Below are 20,091 nucleotides of genomic sequence, written 5' to 3'. Positions count from 1 at the left end.
TAAACTTTTGTCATAGTTATGCTACGTGAGGCTAAAATACAGATCCGTGTAATAGTAAACACTGATAAGATCTCTCATTTCTGGGGGGAAAATTCTTTAAAGCCACCATTCCCATTACTGCATTGGGAGCACTGCATCATCTGAACTTAGAAAAAGGGCTTGATAAAAGCTCCTCATTATAAATGTACAATTTAGCCATTCAGTGAGTGTAGGGGAAGAACAGTAATTCCAAAACAACGTTTAAATGAAAAGCAAGTACCTGATAAGCTAATAGATGATCTTCAACATAGAAAGAATGACTGGAAATGCTACGTTGTTAATGAACAGTTAGTCTATGTTTTAATCAAATATGCCATATGTACTTTTTCTTGAATATTTTTTAACTCCATTGTCAAGACAGAACTGACCACTTTGAGTACTGATTAATCACATCCAATTTTGTGGTTATGTCTCCTTATTTCTCCATTTTCCTGTTTTTACAACCTTGGTAATTTAGTTCAGAAACTGCATCTGGAGAAGCAAACATCTCTGGGATCACAGATTAGTTTAGACTTTGCTTCCCACTGGAGATTTGTGGGAAGAACCTGCCAGTCCATTCCAACATCCAATTAAAAGAGCAGCTATGTAGGAAAGTAATGAACAATCTTACCCATAGGAAGAATGTCTGGAAGTTCTGCTTTGTTAATGAACTGTTAGACTAGGAACCAAATACACTGGCAGTACGTGCTCTTTCCTTAGGGTTGCTTTCTTCTCAGGGCAGACCTCAGTTGCTCTATCACCTCACGCTTACCGGGCTTACTGGAAATCTCAGTTTCTTCTTAAGTTCCAGAACAGCCTCCCCAGCCATTTTGCGGTGTCAGGTGGTGTATGGTAGGTGTCAGGAAAATAGGATCAGCTGAAAACGTTTCCAGGGGTTTTCATTTAGGAATGAATTCTATAGAAAACTTCATCTCTGTAGTTTTATGGGCTGTTAAAATTGCATCTGTGTTATATTAGTATTGGTAACACTTTTCTGATGACTTGTTGGGTACTACCAATTATAAGAGTAAGGCACACACTTTCATTAGGTAAAATCAACTCAGTGCCTTTGAGAAAGAAGCCACTTGGGGATCTACCTGCTCAAACTTTGACACCATGCTTGGAAATTCTTCTCTTAGTGAATGAAATTCTATTTTTTCTCTTTTTAGTATACGTACTTTTTACATTCCCCTGGCACTGGTAGATTAAAGTAGACTTGCTTCACTAAGGTATAGAAATTGGAGCAATATAAATCAAATAAATGCATCAGATGCAGTACCAGTGCAAACGTATCATCTCCATTCTTGTACTTACATTATTGGTGTTAAGCCAGTGTTTCCAGAAGATGAAGTGCATGCTGACAGTGTAGTGCTCGCTATGCCCACTAAAGGTGTAATTGACTTAAAATTGTTTTTATAAATGGAAGCACATTTTTGCCTTTTTATTTTTTTTTAATGGGAGGACATACATGAACAAAAGATCTTGAGCTGTGTTCATGCTGCCATGAAAAAATGCCAAAAATCTGATGTGTAATTAGAGATGCTGTTAAATGTTTAATTCCCGCACCTGCGAACATTTTTTGGCTATAATAGTCCTTATTATTTTTTCTCCTTTTTCTCATCTTCCTGGCCAGGAATTAAGTTCCATTTCAAAGGAAATTGTCAAAGATATTCCATGGTGTTTTTTATTCTTTGTCTAAGTCCAACATAAAAAAGCAGTTCCTTCTGCTTTTGTTGTTGTGTGAAGTATTTTAAAGCATCATATTAAAAACTGGCTCATTTAACATCTAATTAACCATGGCAAAACTCTTTAAGATCTTTCAGGGCAAAAGATGGTGTAACCGGTTATGGCAGTGCTGCCATAAAGTAGGTTTGTTCTTCCAGTCTGAAAATTAATGGATGGGGCAACTTATGTTTTATATCAGATAGATGCAAATGTTGGTCAAGTTTTAATAAAGCTGATGATAAACTGTATGGGGTAGAAGGAAGAGCAAAGTATGAAATAACAGGATGCTTTTGGTGTATTTGAAGTAATTGGATTTAAATTAATATATCTGGTCATTTTATCAGTGATCTGATTTAACTTGTCAAGCTGTTAGTTCTTCCTAACTTACAGATGCCTTCTGTTAAAACGGTAGGGTGTCATCTGTGGATTCTTCCAGGCTACAGATGACTTCAGCAGTATCTAAATGTACTGGAAATACACATCTGTTCTGAAAACAGCCTCAGTCAAGAAATTTATCTCAAAACAGAAGACTGCAGCAGAATACTACTCTGTCTATGGAGCTATTCACTTTTCCATAACTCTCTCACTTCAAAGAACATCTTATTGCAGAACAAATACATTTATGCATTATGTAAATCATCAGGGACTTAAGAAGGAAATCATTAAGGTGGAAATGTGCATTCACCGTATCTGCTGTTACTCACAAATGGAAGGCGGATGTCAACGTCTTAATTCACTACAATAACCTTGGAATGAGATGCAAGAGGTCAACCGAAGCAGGAAAAGGCCTGCCTGGCCTGCAGGCTGCTACTTCACACGTCCTTTCCTAGTTCTTGTTTAAGGATTGCGATCCTCCTCCAGCAAATCAGTCAAGTGTACACGTATCTCTATCTGTATCCAACAAGTGTAAGCATGTGCTTCATGCACCATCGTAATTGCTTAATCAAGCTCCTTATATTGTGAGGAACAGCTACATAAACAGGAACCAGATGGAAGATATTTTTATCAGACAGTCCATAAGATTATGGAAGTGCACTCACTGCGCATTGCTGTCCTTTAAAAACACAGCACCAGGATATGGCTGCATCCATGCAGTGTCCTCACAGTATGATAGAACAGGCAGCACCCACTGTCAGAAACTCTGTGTCAATCTCACCTCTTTGTCTTCTGACATCAATAACCAATGTGAACTTGCTTGACTGACAAAAATGCATCATCAGTGATTTTAAGATAGATAACATCAAGGAGCACTGCAACAGTAAGTTAAGTTAAGGATCAGTAATTACAGAAAACATTGGAATAGTCAGTTATTTTAAGAGCTGTGAACTTTGTGGGTGATTTTAACATGCTTTGAATTGGCAGAGTCATTCTTTTAGGTGCCCAGTGTAATATTCTTATTACTTTCAAGTGGTAGGAAAAAGTCAATGTGAGCTTTGTTTTGTATGCTGTTTGTAAAGTGTGCCATAGCAACAGACATCTTTTATTCTGTTCTCCTTAGCTATAACATAAAGCATTTAGGACTATTTATTACACTATTGCTCCTGTGGGTTCCATATCAAATGCCAATAATTGTGAGGTTGCAAACTTTTCCATTCCAGGCTTCTACTATGATTTGTCTGATTATGCTGTGATCAGTGCTTTTAATCCACACATTCACGAAAGATAGAAAATACCTTATTTTAATTGAAATCTTGCAGATTTGGTCAGGTAATTGTCTTGTCCTGATTGACAACCTGAGTTGTACAGCAGAGTCATCAAAATAGATGCGAGATTATGTGAATAATTAAGGGCTTTGACAAACATTTTATTCATAGGTTAGGTGGCAAAATGAACAGCAAGGAACTAGTTAAAAAGCGTGATATTTAGGCAGTCAGAACTGGCTTTTTATTTAACACCCCAATAAGATGGAGGGGACGTTCACTGTTCTAGGCTCATTGTTTCTTTCCACTGGCTGCAGACTCAGCAAGACAAATGTGCATTAGTTTATATTGTCAAGGCTATCTTTGCAAGCAGATGGGCTGGAAATCTAATTAAAAAACCAAAAGCTTTGATTCTGGCAAAAAATAGCAAAATCTGTGGGACAACCCTAAATCCTCTGAATTAAATGGATGTTCTATGTCAATGCAGTTCTATTGTCTCACCTTATAAATAAAATATGAAGGGCTCTACTTTCACATAGACTCATAAACGTGCTCATTTATGAGTTTAATAAAGCATGTGTATTCAGTGCAATTAGATAAGCATATGTATAAAGTAATAAATGCCCCCTATATAAAATCAGCACACGTGTAATGGAGAATATAGCCCAGCATGGACAGATCAGCACATGCTTAGATTATTAAGTGCTCTCTCTGAAGCTTCTGTGAATTAACCATGAAGCAGCCATGACTATTTTCAGCTTATAATTCTCGTGCAATTATTTACCCTATCTGTGCCTGAAAATATCATAAATATTATTCAATGGGATAATTCATTTTTCTCGGTAAAGAAAAAATATTGGAAGACTCATTTTACAGTTGGAAAAGCTGATGTAGAGGTGAGCTACAACATAGAAACACTAGTAAGTGACAATCAACCCCATCTAGGACCCTGTGTTCAGGACTGCAGTGCTGTAGCTAGATATTGGAAAGGAATAAGCAGTGAAGTGATAATTGTAAGGAAGCTTCCTGCAACTCTTTGTCTTTTCTTGGTGTCTGTCATGGTTTTGCATATATACCAGGCAGGCTTTTCTTGTAGTGGGCGTTGTGTCCCTCATGAGCATCAGCTACAGACTTTGGAGTGCCTGTGAAAAGCTTACTGTTCTTAACACTTGTTGCCCTGTGGCTGTGACTGTCAGGGCATCTTGTAACAGAAACCTGCTGTATTAGGCCCATTCTTACACACTGTGTTATATGGCACTGGCTTAACGTACAGATAGGGGAATGATTAGGCTGGTGAGGTAAAAGTGGCTTGTGACATATCTTTGATGCATCTCTTCCAGACCAAGTGAGCCAGTCGATATGAGGACAAATATCTGCAGGTGCAGTGCTCCATGAATCTACTCTGTGATTTTTGTTTCTGTGGACTGACTGATATCTACAGTAAAGAGTAAAAATTAGTAGACTCCCATCATTCCTAACCTGGCATACATTAATTTGTCAATATAATTTTCAAGTCTGAAAGCAGGAAAGGAGTATGCAATTTTTGACCTGAGTAGGATGATGCACATTTACATGTGGCAGTTGTTGATGGATTTGCCTGTGGAGTTTTATTCTGCTTTTGACAGAGAAGCAATATAGCTAATAGCGGGAAAGGGGCAGGCAGCTAAAATGGAGCAATTACTTTTCAGAGCATTTATCTGAACCTGCTTTAGTTGATGAAATGGTTGTTCAGGGTTTTTTCGTTTAGGGGTGACTGATGGGAAGAAGTATTGATGGAGAACAGAAATGATTAGAGGTTATGGAGGAAATTCAGGATAATAAGGAGCATTTTCATAGAAGACTACATGGAGCAGCCTTAAAACTGTGCTGCTGTGATGCCAACATGGGAGTTTCCATCAGGGTGAGAAAGTGCCTTATTGAAATGGACTGTAGAACTTTGGGGAGAGAACACAGCCATCTATGGCACACAGCATCCTCCAGTGAGGCCTGATCAATGAAAAAAAGACCTCACGTGCTATTTGGAAGATGGCAGACTGTTAGCTCAGAAGTTCACTGAGGCCTGTAAGACACATTGCCAAGACACACTGCTAATTTTTGGCCTCGTTATTCAGATGCTGGATTCTTCTGCACTTTCCAGAAGATTTTTGGATGCAGCTTTCTCAGTCTGGGGGCCAACAGTGTCTTTTGGGTGTCCTATTCCTTTTGAAATACTGAGCTCTCAACTTGTTTGTGCTCAGTTAGCATAGCTTTGATCTATTTATGTCGCCACTCAAGTAATAAGTGATACCTCATGTCAAGTAGCTTCATTAGCAAGGCTTAGTCCTTCTTGCTAAGAGACTTGGAAAAATTCAGACCTGAGCTAGATGGTTTGAAATAGGGCTGTAAATAACACATCAGTATTCACTGTCTCTTGAGAGCTCTGAAAAATTGACTTTTTCTTCTCTGTGTCATCGTAGTGGTTATTGGAAAGAATGTGTAAAGTCTGCCGTGTAGAGGAGTGCACACATTTTGATTTTTCAAGCATAGCTTTTCACATAGGTTGATCCTGCAGCCTCAGAGCAAACCCTTCTGCATGTAATACCCCATGCATCCTATCCTCACCCAGTCTGGCACAGCAGGAAGTATCTATCTGATAAGTGAACTATTTTGGTATAAATCGCTGTGACTACAAAGAATTGCTTTGTTTGTATGCGGGTGGAGCTCAAAAGAAATGAGTGCCACTAGATTTATTGGTCATGGTAACTCCCCATTGTGCAACCTGGGGAAAATGGAGACGTCAGCTTTTAACCATACGTTTCCAAACAGAACTCAAATTCTCACATACTGTACTAGCAAAACAGACTCATTGCAGGAACCACAGAGTTTGTGGGTTCTAGTATTCCATCTTTCCTCCTAAAGGATGTACCTGAATTCAGCATGTGGCCTTAAATAAAACAAGTACATGGACTCTAGCTAACATCCTGTGACCCTCAAACGGTGGCTGTATAACTAATGCTAGGCAACACGCGGGCTGAACTCTGCACTCTGCAAATAGGTACTTAATTGTGGAAGAGTCTGTCTGCTCTTTGGAAGTGCAGGTTTTAAAAGAGAAAAGAAAAAAAAAGATCCCCAAACATCAGAAATTTCTCAACCAAAAACACCTCCAAAATATTTGATTGACAAAGATATTTTGTTTTGAGGAAATTCCCCCCTATTCTATTTATTTCTTTTTGGAAGCTGTGGAACAACATGAAAAATAAAGATGTTTCACCTGAAGAAGCCCAAACAGGGTATAAAGCCCTGTTACAGGTTTTAAGTACGCTTTCATGCAAATATACGACCTTAATGAAACATCTTATTTTGGATCAAAGTGTCTTTCCTCACCTCACCCTCATTCCTTACTTCAGTCACAGCTCTTCACTACGTGGATGTACATTGCTCTCCTGTAGTGCCAGGAGCAGCATATGAAGTCTGATGAGTGCTTTACTGCAAGAAATGTCAATACTACTTAGAGACAGTGATTTTAGTATCTTTGAAGAGCATTTTTTCCTATACTCGTCTGTGAGCTCAATTGAGCCCTGGATCAAGTATGTTATTCCCAGAGTGCTTATACCTGCTAACTTCAGTGCAGAACTTGGCACGATGTCTGTCTATGGACATATATTGGATTTCACCAGGTGCTGCTGTCTGTTGCCTAAATCTACATTAGTCATACTTTGAACAAAATACACATGAATCAAACATGCTCGCAGGCTTATTTGTACTAAAAGAGGTCTTTCCACTGTGGGTAACTCTGCCTTCCATGTGTTTCAATGAAATGCATGTATTTGCAATCTGGATACTTTCCATTTTGGGGTAACAATGTTTTACTATGGTGACGAATTCCTGGAGCCGCTGCTGCTCTCACTTAACTCACTTCTTAAGTAACTGACGTCTTAAAATGATAAAGCAGAAACTTAGGTCGAAGAGCCCTGAGCAGCCATTACCCAGTTTGAGTATACTTTACCTTATATAAAAATCTGGCAGTGTTGTAGGCTGAATGTTATGGTGACTGCACATGAAGTGGACTTTATGGTCTCCTTACCTCAACTATGAAAGTACTTAAAATACAGACATAAAGTTGGTGGGTTTTTGTTTGTTTGTTTTTGGGTTTTTTTATTTGTTTTTTTATTAAGTCTGACAAGTTTGGCTGTGCTAAGCACAACTACATATTTATTTCTCACCTGAAATCCAATGAATTTGAATCTCCAAATATATTCTTCAGTAGATCTGTTCACTCAAACCTTTTCAAGAACAGCGTGTTTATATTTCAACACACATTTTTTTTTTCCGCACATAACATATCATTTCCATTTAGTAAATCATTTTTTGTTTTGTTTCTGCTAACTCATCCCAAATATAAGACTTTAAAGGCTCAAGAGAGAGCTGAGTGGTACTTGCTGTCTGAATGTCTCTTTGTTGTAGTAACAAATCTTTAAATGTAGCCCAACATCAACAAAAACAAAGCCTTGATTAATTTCGTATTTATCTCATCAGCTGTTTCATGGAAGGCCTGCCAAATATCGACCCAAACGTAGTAGATTTGCAACAACAAAAGGGGAAGCGGGTAAAAATGGGTTTGTATGCAGGCACCATTTACCAGCAGAAAGTTAATAGGAATGTGAAAAATTGTAATATTCATCCTCCAGCTTTGGCTTTCATAGCTGCAATCATGCATTCTTGGACACAGCTGTGTTTTGTATCTTTGCTATTTGAAAACAGGAAAACTTCTCAAATAATGTTTATTTGCTCAATTAAATAAGAAGATGAATGCCTGCAGAGATCCGGTCCAGTCTGTGATGACAGAGATCTACATTTTCGATTCCTGCCTGAATAGGAGACAACACGGGGTGACCCTCCTGAATCCTGACAGATTCTCTTGGCAGAGGATCTGCACCTCTTGTAGAGACTCTGGGTCTCAGATGACCACGGTTAAATATTGGCAATAGGTTTTCTTACATCAAGGTGTGTCTGAGTGCTTCCCAGCTCACAGCATTATACAGAAGAATCATTCTGACTTCTGAACTGTTCTCCTAGAAGGAAAAATCAAAATACCAGCATGAGCTACTTGCAGAAGCACCCTTTCTGGCACCAGTAAACTTCAGCCAAAATATTTTTCTTCTGCTTTTTTTATTCCCTCCTGTTGACAAGTGGCCAAAACTAGGGGTTGAATGTGGACATTGTGCAGTCCAGGCATCTGCATTTTAGTGCCATTTGCAGTCACATCTCATGTCCCCTAAGAGCAATGGCTGGAAACCAGAGACAGGAGCTTTGTCTCTGACCAGACCTCACTGGCTCCAAGTCTCTTTACAAGATGTCACTGAAATTTCTCTGCGTTGCTGCTTTACATCCAGCTCCAGCCAGTTGGAAACTGCCTTGGGTTTCTTTCTCCTTTTAAAAAAGACAATAAGTATTTCCTTTTTGATGCTGCAAGAGAAGAAACAAACTTAGGTCGAAGTAAGAAACGAAGGATTATTTGGAAATGGGGGCTGGATGAATGTTTCTCTTCCAGTTACAAAAAGAAAAGCATTGTGAAACCAAGTAAGAAAACATGAAAGGAAAAATTTAGGCTGAAGCCTGTCTACATACAGAATTTTAGGTAGCTGAACTTCTCTGGGGGGAGCTTTCCTGGAATTGTTATTCCAGAGTAATGGTGCTCTCAGGATATGTCTTTCCCTGCTGCTGGTTGATGCACCAGTGTGTAAGAGGATGTGAGGATCAGCAGGGATATGTGGGCAGGTGGTCTACTCTAGCACAGCCAACAGACATAGCCACTGGGGAGTGCAGGACAGCACTGGTGGCAGTCTGAGTGTTCAGGAAGTAATTGGAATGATAATTGGAATGCTATTTGGAATGATGAACATGGCTCAATTTTTTTGAGAAGTATGAAATATCCAATATTTAAAAAAAATAATGCAAGTTCAAGAGTATTTGATACATAAGTCTATAAGAAAGGACTGTCTTGTCCTCCAAATGCACTGGAAAGCATATTAACAAAGCAGATAACAGTTTCTGTTGACAAGATGATCTTCAGGCTCAACTTGGTAGTGAAGAACCAAACAATTACAGCCAGTAAGTGACACTGATAACAAACGTCCTCAGCCAGCTTCATTTTCAAGCTGTGTAAACAAACCTCAGACGAGATGGATAAACAATTGCAATAGTTAAAACATGTTAACGCTTTAGTTACTGAAGTGATCCTTGGCATAGGGAAACTGGCCAGGAGAGTCTGTTTGGTCTCAGTATGAGATGAGGCCTCGGGGAGTCTGTCACCTACTAATTTTTCTCCTCTTCCTCACCTTTTCCACCCTCAACTAGTGAATCAATTGACTGACTACAGCCACATTTGTCAGTGGAACAGCGATCTCAAAAATAATTAAGCTCCTGCAGATTTTGTACTTATAAATTGATGCACCTCGAGCTACTTGTAATGCTGAGAGCGTCTCCAGACAAGGTTACACTGACCCTCCTTGAAGGAGATCTCTCTCTCGCTGCTAACAAATCATATTCTGAATGAGATGCCATATATATGTCAGATCTGTGGTTTCAGTGGCCCAACAGGCGTGCTAAATGTGTTGCTTTTTCATTAACTCGTGACTGCAAAATGGGAATGGAGATACTGTGTTATTTCAGCTCATCAAGTGCTGAAGCTTCTAAATGCCAGAAGCTTTGGCCAAATTGTAAGGATGAAAAATACATATAATCAATGATAGTTTTTTCAAAGATTAATCAGAAAGCATGAAGTGCTCAATATTGTTTGGTACCCAGCAAGCCAGCCCTTGCCAAAGAAAACACAATTTAGAATGTGCCTGAATTAAAGAGGAAATTTGAGAAAATAACCTCGTGAAAGCGCCCTAGAAACCAAAATAGAGGCGTTTATTTTGACAAAATTATCACATCTGCTTTTGAGTTTTGGATTTATTCTTTTAAAAAGCAATTATAATTTTTAAAAAAAGCAACCCACAAATGTATCGTAAGTATTGTTATTAGAAATATTTAGCAAACTTGGAAGGTAGTCTCAGTCTTTGTTTAAAAGAAGTGCAGCAACTGAAATGACTCATCACCCATCAGATATTTTGTGCTCACTGCTGCAAATCAAGTCCAGATGAGTACCAGCCAAAAGGCTGATGGATTGTCCACATACCTTGATCTGAGCGTTTTCTCCAGTTTCTGGTCAAATATCGATACCGGAAAAAATTAAGCACCGCAATCAACATTAATTGCCATCCTGACGTGATTGCTTGTGCATAATAGATATGTGGATTGCTGCAGCCTCCTGAGAGTCGGGGATAAGACGTGCCTTGCTCGGACAGTGCAAAGGAAGTTTGATCGCTGCTGATGCTTTTCCCGATCAATTGCTAAACTGGGGAGGGTTTGAGTTGTTGCTTTTAAACAACAAATTTAATAAGCATGGCTAGACTATTCAGAAGGAACGTAGGGTCATTTCCTCTGCATCTTGAGGTAACTGATGAAAAATGACTGACTGTCAAGGATGACAAATGTTCACAGATTACCCTGACTCTCCAGAATTTATAGGTGTTTTGTTGTCTACAAATGAGGCTTGTTTTAGAACCCTGTCAATGGCTGTCAGTATTGGGATACCACGACTTAAATATTGTCATTTTCAATGTGTTGTTTTTGTGGTTTTTTTTCAGAGTACAAGATGTCCCCACATTTCTGTAAGCCTTTTACATCCGCATTCAGTTGTGCTTTTACAAATCGTTTCTGAATATTTCATGGAATTATTTGGATTTGCACATACAGTTTCTCAAAACATGTATTTTTTTCTTAATATAATGCTTAGCAGCTGAAGTCTGTGTAGGTACCTGGAGGCAAACTCCTTAGCAAAACACAGCATGGTAGATGATTTCTGCCCTAAAGAGCTTACTATCTAAATAAATACTTAAACACTTATCTCCTTCTTCTTTGTTTGGCTACTGGATCTCTGTGTCAAATGTTTGAAGAAAAATCAGTCATTCAGTACAACAAGGTTCAGTGAGTTGGCAGAAGTTGCTGAAGACCCCATAAAGCTCTACAAGAAAAAAACAACACAGAACCCCTATTCAGGTCCTTTCTGATTTGGTTCTTTGTCTCTGCTGTATTTCCAAAGGGCAAGAGGCAGTGGCAACACCAACAAAGCTTCTTTGACAGCATTTTTTGGCATTAGTTATGGCAGGATCAGATGTCTGACCTTTCAGCACTAGGTAAAAGGAGAATAAAAAGATCTGTATTCCTAACAGTGTTTGGAGGTGCCTGGTCTGCCTTACGTTTCTTTGCACAGAGTGTTGTATGTGGCGTGTCCTCCACATGTACATGGAGGACCAAGCTCGCTGGCTGTGACTGCTTGCTCCTGGCACTGAATGGAGGCTGCAGAATTTAGGGACTTCCCTTAACATGGCAAAAAGCCCTTTGCTGTGGGGCAGCCAGTGCAGAAACGTTTTTACATCTCAGTGAGCTCACCAAGAGCTTTCATTTTTAAGTTATAGATGTTTATCCAGTGTGCCTCCTATGAAAAATAATCTATCTTTGACTTAGAGAGCTTTACAGGGTTGTTTTAGGGAGACACGTGTGATCTGGATCTTACCAGCTGGTAATCTGGATCTTAAGCTGGTGATCTGGATCTTACCAGGGGTAGAACACAGTGAAAATATGTGTGTGTGCACTGAGAGTCTTCAAATGGAGGCTAAACAGAGTATTATGATTCTGCATTATAAGCATGCTTAATAATATCTATCTCCGGCATATTTTGGATTCTCTCTAATGATATCCATATCAACATTTGCTATTTTTAAGCATCTTCTGTATGCCTTTATGAAGCTATTTGTAATGATGGACAGTTTGCAGAAAGGCCAAGTGTGCTGTATTCACGTGCTAAAGAGAATCTCTTGTTCTGTATCTCCCTGTTACATTCATTGCACAAAATAGGTTCATGTTCTGCCATGTTTCTTTGTTTTAAATCGTCCTTTCTTCTTTCTACAATTCTTTTCTTTCATCATCTTCTTGTTATGGCTGTGACCTTTATTCCATCTTTAAAATATATATATAACATCAGCAATTAGGCCATGCTGTCGTTTTTAGTGCTTTGGCAACGACTTTAAGTCATTAACATCAGAATAGTGGGGGTTGAAAGTTCATGTTTTTAGCAATTGCCCAGGGCACACAGGTGACACCTTGGCTCTCTGAGTTCAGTGCCGTGCATAGCAGGTGTATTGGCTGGGCAGTCAGAGGAGTCATAAACTTGTCAGTTCTAATCTAATGCTTGGATGCTGCAGATGGAGGATGACACTTTTGAGCTGTATCCCTTTTTTCTGAGAAGCAGTTCTGAGAAGCAGTGTCCCTGGAAAAGCTATTCAGAAAGCTGCCCAGATTTGTAGGAGTCAACATGTTCTTTCATCTTTTCTCCTCTCTTGTGAATAAAAAGGGAAGGCATGTGGAAAGCTGGTGCCGTGGTGCTCTTGTTCCATACACATTGCTAAGGATGAGGCTAGACAGCCATCTTTAATGACGGAGAAGCAGGGAGCACAGGCTGGCAGATAATTAAGGCAGTGGACTTAAAAAGCCCAGCAACATTTGAAAGATCGATCAGGAGGGAAAAGGGCCTCGATGTTAACAGTGCTCATAGTGAGTCACACGGACCTTCCTTTCAGGGAATGATTGCCAGGCACTTTTCTGGAAATTGCACATTTTTAAAAAGCCCATAGTGAGGCCTCTAAAAATGAAAGCACCTGAATGTATGAGTGGCCAGCACCGTTAAGGCACAGCATCCTGCTTGCTGGCTTTGGCTGTGAATTAAATTCAACAGGCTGAAAGCAGAATCTGTTGTACACATGTGTGTTCGGGTACTATATAGACAGATTTGATTCTGGTTTGGATTGCGTGAAACTACAGGTGATTTTAGTGAAAATTTGAATTGCCTGTTCTTAGGAGGTAAGTAGGTAAAATGTGAAGTATACACTTCATGTAGATTAGATTACGGCAAAACTCTTAGAGTTGATATAACCTCAATGCTGTACTGTTTTGCCTTTTATTTTGAAGTATATCATCCCTTGCTTTGCTCTACAGCACTGAATGGTAGCAAGAAGAGTTAAACCTCAGTGTGACTGCCCTCGGTATTAATTATTTTAACATGCTCTTATTCCTACAGCGAAGATGTCTGTAAGCGAGGATTCACTGTTATTATTGATATGCGGGGATCAAAATGGGATTTGATCAAGCCTCTCCTAAAGACCCTTCAAGAAGCCTTTCCTGCCGAGATTCATGTTGCCCTGATTATAAAACCTGATAATTTCTGGCAGAAGCAGAAGACAAACTTCGGCAGTTCCAAGTTCATCTTTGAGGTGAGAGCTGCATGAGGGATGCATGGCAAAGCATTATTCCTGATAAAAAATGTTCTTCAGGGAAAAGATCTCTCAGGTCCTGTCCTTGAGAGAGAAAATGATAACTGAGGACTGCATCCCAAAGGCGCATGCCCTGGCAGCAGATTGCCTTCTTAGCACACTTGTGGAGTGGGGTGCTTGTTCTGCTTTGGTAATGTTCAGATGCATTGGTCACATTGGTGAGGGTTTTTCTGTGAGTTTTATTTTTGATGGTGTTGCATTCAGCCTTTCCTGTGTTTATTTTAGGAAGAAACAAGCAAAAAAACTCCAAAGAAACAAGCACCAAATAAATCAAAGTACTAAAGACAAAGTTCTCTAGTTGGTAATGTATGGATATGAGTTTGTTAGCTGACCTCTGTGCAACTTCAGTTAATAGCACTTTTAATAAAAGACATCGAGATTAAATTTGTCTATATATTGTCACCACTTTAATTTAATTGAGATTTACAATTCAGGGCTAACAAAAACAATTCTTGTTAATGATAAGTTGCCTCAGGCAGGCTCTCTGATAGGTAACGAATATGCAACACTGCATAATTAAAGAGGTTTTTACTCACTTTGCCACTGATGAAGACAAACCAGCTGTATTCTCTTAGTGCTTTTTAGCATTCTGGGAACTTCAGCTTCCTGCCCAAAGAAAAGCAAAGCTCAGGCCTGTGAAGTGCTCATATATCAATCATGCCCAGCCATTAATTAGTCATGTTGGTTTTTTATTTTGCGGATAAACAAGTGTGTATTTGGCTTTCTTACTCAGACCGTGAATGTGCAGCTCTGAAGCTCAATCCTGTAGATCCACTGCAATACAGCCTCCACTATCCACGAGCTTCTATTATAAAGGCTTCCTGTGGTTGCTGTTGCCTATCAATAGGCCCTGGGGCAGCTCTTGCTCTCTGCATAAGAACTGTGAATATCAAATAAGCATCACAGGTTGATATGACTCACATTTATTTGATTTATGTGGGGCAGCACACATGCACCCTCTTTTCACGATCCTGGTGCTTTCCCACAGCTCTGATCAAACACAAGGTACTTAGCACGAGGAGAGTGCAATGGAAGGCAATGGAAGTCTGTGTTGAATCATCCCATCTACAAACTAGACAGTTGCCAGTGTCTGTTTTATAGCCACCTTCTGTTTTTGAGCTTAATAGAAGCATTATGCCTGTGCCAAGACAGAGCGTGGCCCTTGGAGGAGGCTAATGATCTGGACATGGTGTTGTGAACCTCTGGTAGAATGATTCTGTGTTACAGTCTGGAGAGAGAAATGTGCCCTGCAGTTCATCAGACCCAGAAAAATAAGATAAAAGGACAAGGTTTGGTTCACCTATTCCAGAACGTCCTGCCATTTTGAGGAATGGGTTGGGCAGCTTAGTTAGCATTAATCCAGGGGTGCTTTCAAGGTTCTTTTATTTCTCCTGACAAAAGGGCTTTAACAGTGGGCAGTGCTTTTTAATTTAAGAGGAAAGATGGGTGACCCCTGAGTTACTTTTACTTTGTCTTATCACTTACCTGCCTAAATAAGGTTGTTTTCATGAGAATCTCCTCGGGGAAACAAATCTTAGTGAAGAAATTTGCTACTGAAGAACTTTTCTGCTATATTGTCCTGCCAAATTCTCAGCATGATAAGAGCAATGCTTGTATTAGCTTGAAGAACTGCAGGGGGAATGCCCAAGTAGTGGCCACAGAGAGATATTTTTCTTGTCAGGCAGTTAAAATCTAAGCTTAATTCTTTTCATGGATTTAGTGTCTGGAGGTTTAGAATTTTGAGATCCCTCTGAAGCTGCATGTTTACTTTTCCATAGTTTGGCTCTTCTCTCTTTACCAAACATTGAAAACTCTTTTTAATATAGTCGTTCTACTGAGCATCTATTCAATAGAATTCCCATCTTAATACATTGCAGAATGCCTGATCATTTCACATGGATAAAAATTGGAAGAAAAGCCTATTATTAACTTAAAACCAGTGGGAAGTCTGTTATTTTGGACATAGTTCAGGATAATGGACAGACGTTAAGTATTTTTCTTTACAGATGACATTTACAAGATTTCTCTGATTATTGGGTGCATCCGCCTCTGAAGAGCACATACTCTGACATTCCTTAGAGGCCTGATTTTGTGGCAGTAGATGTGCAGCCATTGGTGAATACTGCACTTCTTTAAGGGCTACCAACTTGGGTGTTAAATGACAGCACAGAAAATCTAGAATAACATTCGAAACTCTATGCTCATATTTCAGAAAAAAAGATATTAATTTGCCTAAAATAGATGGGAACAAACATCAGTTGTTCAGTCCTTAAACTGAAAGCTGTTTTCCAGGCACCCATTGCATTTCTTTATCTCTGATTACCGAGTCTAAATGAATTAAAACCATCTTTCATTGATTGTGTATGATTCATGGATACATGAGCCATTCTTTCTATTAGCAATAAATTTTAATTGTTAATACTTCAGTGACATTTCACTTTTGCATTGATTTTGGCTTAATTGAATTAGAAATTACTAATGTGAAAGAGCTCTGCCTGTGGCAAAAGCAAACTGGAATGATCTGGAAGAGGAAAAAAAAAAAAAGCCAGCATATTGTGTGTTTTGGCAGTTCACAATACCTGCTTTAGTTTGAGTGCCTAAAATGTTTGCTGCAGTACAGCCACTAGCTTGAATGCAACATAAGCCACAGAACCCCTGTAATAACATTTACATGTTTAATAAACAGTCACAGCCTCACACTCAACAGAGATGCTAAGAAGTCAGCAGTATTCAACTGAGTTAAAGTAATCTATGACAGAAGTATTCTTGTGATATATTTTTGACAGACAGACTGGTTTAAAAGGACAGGCATCCCTCCAGTAAATACCATGTCTTTGAATAAATAAAAACAATCAGCATCATTAATAGAAATGTTTTCAATCCATTAATTCTCCAAAGTTAAACACAGTCCTCAGCATCTCTTACATTGTTGTTGCAATTATGTATTGATGAGGAAAATAATCCTCTCATGCTATTTATGGATTGCACCATTATTTCTGGTCACAGTCACTAATTCAAATGCTGTCGCTTTCTCTTCCTTAGACAAGCATGGTGTCTGTCGAAGGCCTGGCAAAACTTGTAGATCCATCACAACTGACAGATGAGTTTGAAGGATCCTTGGATTACAACCACGATGAATGGATAGAGCTGCGTGTCTCCTTGGAAGAGTTTTTCAACAGTGCCATCCATTTATTATCAAGGCTGGAGGACCTCCAGGAAATGTTGGCTAGGAAGGAGTTTCCAGTTGATGTTGAGGGCTCCAGGAGGCTGATTGATGAGCACACACAGCTTAAGAAAAAAGTGATTAAAGCTCCTGTGGAAGAACTGGACCGTGAGGGTCAGAGGTTATTACAGTGCATAAGGTGCAGTGATGGTTTTTCCGGTAGGAACTGTATTCCTGGTAGTGCGGATTTTCAAAGTCTTGTGCCAAAGATTACCAGCCTTTTAGACAAGCTGCATTCTACCCGGCAACACTTACATCAGATGTGGCATGTCCGCAAGTTGAAGCTAGACCAGTGCTTTCAACTCCGACTTTTTGAGCAAGATGCTGAGAAGGTAGGAAATATTTATTCTTTTCCTTCTTACTTTTACCTAAACCATCAGAACTGCACTGTGACCATTTGTTCTATAATTAGCCACACGAGGTATTGATCACAGGTGTAAATCTCATGTTGCCAGCAGATGTACTTTGTATGACTCATAAACCAAATTGGCTGAACTAATTGTTGGATGTAGCATGCATAATGGTATCTATGAATAACCTGTCTATATAACTTCTGATGAAAATTAATCTGCTTTTCTGAGAATGTGTTTGCATTGGACATATAAATAGACCAAGAGAAAGCATTCTGAAATGATGATAGGGTTCAAAACTGGCTGTGGCTGTTTAAATGGCACAGGAGTATGGCATTTCAGTCCATACCTCACACAGAATCAGTGGCCAAGATTCGTGTTCACCAGCACAAGACCTTACTTGAAAACTATTTAATATTAAATTATTCCACAGAGCTTGCAATGTGACTTCATTATTCTTAGACATTTGTAATGTGGCATATCAGCCTGGAAAGCACATAGATTGTTGCAAAATGAAATGCAGTACACAAAAGACTGTTGAGCAGCAGAACCGCTAGTGAGTAACGTGGCTTTAGGAAGCTGTAGTTCAGCAAGTGTGCTGTATTGCTGCAGCTACCTCCCCGTCCCCTCTTTCCTTAGAAGATACTCATTTGGGAACCTGTAGCTGATAGGAAAGTTCTCTACAAGCAAAACATAGAAATTTTTCACATATATTGGAAAGACTGGATGAGAAACAGAGTTCCCTAACAAGGTTTCATACACAACAACCCCCTCCAATTCCAGCAACTCACAATAAAGCAGTCGTCTTACTACTGCTGCTCATCTGCTCTTTGCCACTGGAAGCATTTGCAGGTACCAATTTCAGTGAATTTATTTTAGAAAACTATGTCATGCTGGAATCTTGGCAGTCTTTCCTTCTTAACACAGAAGTACTTGGCATCTCATTAGGTGGTTTGGGAGAAGTCCTTGCTTCACATTTGAAACTCTAGGCCACAGAACTAGTGTATTCCTAGTGGAAGGTGTTGAGCTCTTGGATTCTTGTTTATCTAGTCTGTATTTCAATCACAAGCCCCAGTCTCTACATCTTCACTTAATGTATGAGCCTGTCATTCACTGTCATGTCTGTCCGGGCCCAGGAGGGACAGCAAAAGAAATGCAGATATAATCTGACTGGACATTATGTACGGTGTGATCTATTTAATCCATTTATATTAATTGCAAATTAACATTATTTTTAAATGTCAGGGATAGGCACATTGTGGAAGCAAATACAATCCTCAGTAGCACAGAGAAAGGAACAGGACACTGGTTTTCAAAGCATCTACTAAATATCTCAAAGGGATTCTGTGGCTGAAAAGGCTCCATCATTGTGTAATGAATCCTCCTATTGGGAAAACCTTGAATTCGGATGAGTCTCTCTAAAATCAGAATCACAGTAGTGCCACTCAAGAAAGCATAAGAGCAGTTTTTCTTCAAAATGCTGCAATTTCTTTTTCCTCTCCCTCTTCCTTGCACATGACTTGCTGTAAGCAGATTGCTGACAACTCTACTGTCCTTCCCAGTGGTGGTTGCAGTTCAGTCAGCTTGGATTTTCAATTTCTTTGGGATTTTTCAGATGACAAGTACTTGCTAACAGAAGTTCTTGTTCTCCTAATGATGATTACTTGCTGCTATTATTAACCTTCTCAGATGAAAGCTCTCAGATAGAATCAGTTTTCATGAAGTTCTTGTTGCTCAGCATCACTCTATGTTGTTGAAGTTTCTGAAATATATTTTCCTTTCTGTCTCCCAAACAAAGATAAATGGATGGTGTGATACAAGCTCGAGCAGTGTAACAGCTGGGTTCTTTGTGTGTCTTACTGAGAGGTTTAGTGTAAGGTTTGGGCCAGTCAGCAGGTAGGTGAGACTTCTGAGGTGAGGACAGAAGCAGTGAGAACATGATTCCTGCTTTCTTCCTACTGGCTGTCTTGAGCAGTTCCCAATTGACAAAACTGGCATTTCGGTCTTCTAGATTCCTCTCATTCACCTGCCTCTCATAACTTAACACACAGTCTTACTTTTTGCCCTTTCTTAATATCTCAACTCATCTTTCCTCGTCTACTTCTGCTGTTGCTTTATACTCTCGAATCAGTATTTTTAATCTTTCCAGTTTGTGAAATTCTCCGTAATGTTCCTATAGAGAAGGCCGCAGACCCTTTTACTTTACATTCCTCATAGGTAGACTGGAATGTAGGTAAAATATTAATGTACTTGTTCTCCTTTCGCAGATCTCTTTGAAGCAGTCTGACCATCTGAGACTGGTAAATACACGTCTCATAAAAAGTTCAGAGCAAAATCCAGACTGAGAGCTATCTCCACCATATAAATATCCACCACAGTCTGTCCACATTGAATTTTAAAGTTCCCTGGTATCTCCATTTTCTCACTTACCCTCTACTGTTCAGTGCGGTTGCAGAGCCAGGATGGTCTTGTCTCCTGGGGAGAGGCACAGCTCTCACCCTACAGCCTGGATATGTCATTTAGTGCTAATCAAATGACAACTCTAATGCCCCATAAAAGCTCAAACTCCAACATGAAATTCAGAGTATAAATAAGGTTTTAGGGCCTTTTAAAATATCCCGTATACTCACTGGGTGTTATTTTAGGAAACCAGTCCTGATAAGAACTTTCTATTTTCTGGACACCTCTCATTTTAAAAATTTCAGCCGTCCTCATTGCCT

At 39.4% G+C, this 20,091-nt stretch overlaps 1 protein-coding gene across 8 annotated transcripts in view; it reads left to right on the top strand.

Annotated features, from left to right (window-relative positions):
• Positions 1-20,091, top strand: part of KALRN (kalirin RhoGEF kinase) — a 435,213-nt gene that overhangs the window by 163,377 nt on the left and 251,745 nt on the right. For all 8 annotated transcript variants that reach the window (XM_072341566.1, XM_072341563.1, XM_072341565.1 and 5 more), the window contains 2 exons: positions 13,546-13,738; positions 16,841-17,353. In XM_072341566.1, coding sequence (XP_072197667.1) covers positions 13,546-13,738; positions 16,841-17,353 — 706 coding nt within the window. The remainder of the gene's footprint in view (positions 1-13,545; positions 13,739-16,840; positions 17,354-20,091) is intronic.

The sequence above is a fragment of the Excalfactoria chinensis genome, chromosome 7 (genome assembly GCF_039878825.1).
Source record: "Excalfactoria chinensis isolate bCotChi1 chromosome 7, bCotChi1.hap2, whole genome shotgun sequence".
NCBI classification, from domain to species: Eukaryota; Metazoa; Chordata; class Aves; order Galliformes; family Phasianidae; genus Excalfactoria; species Excalfactoria chinensis.
The sequence above is the reverse complement of the archived record's forward strand: the minus strand, read 5'-3'. Positions and strand labels throughout refer to the sequence as shown.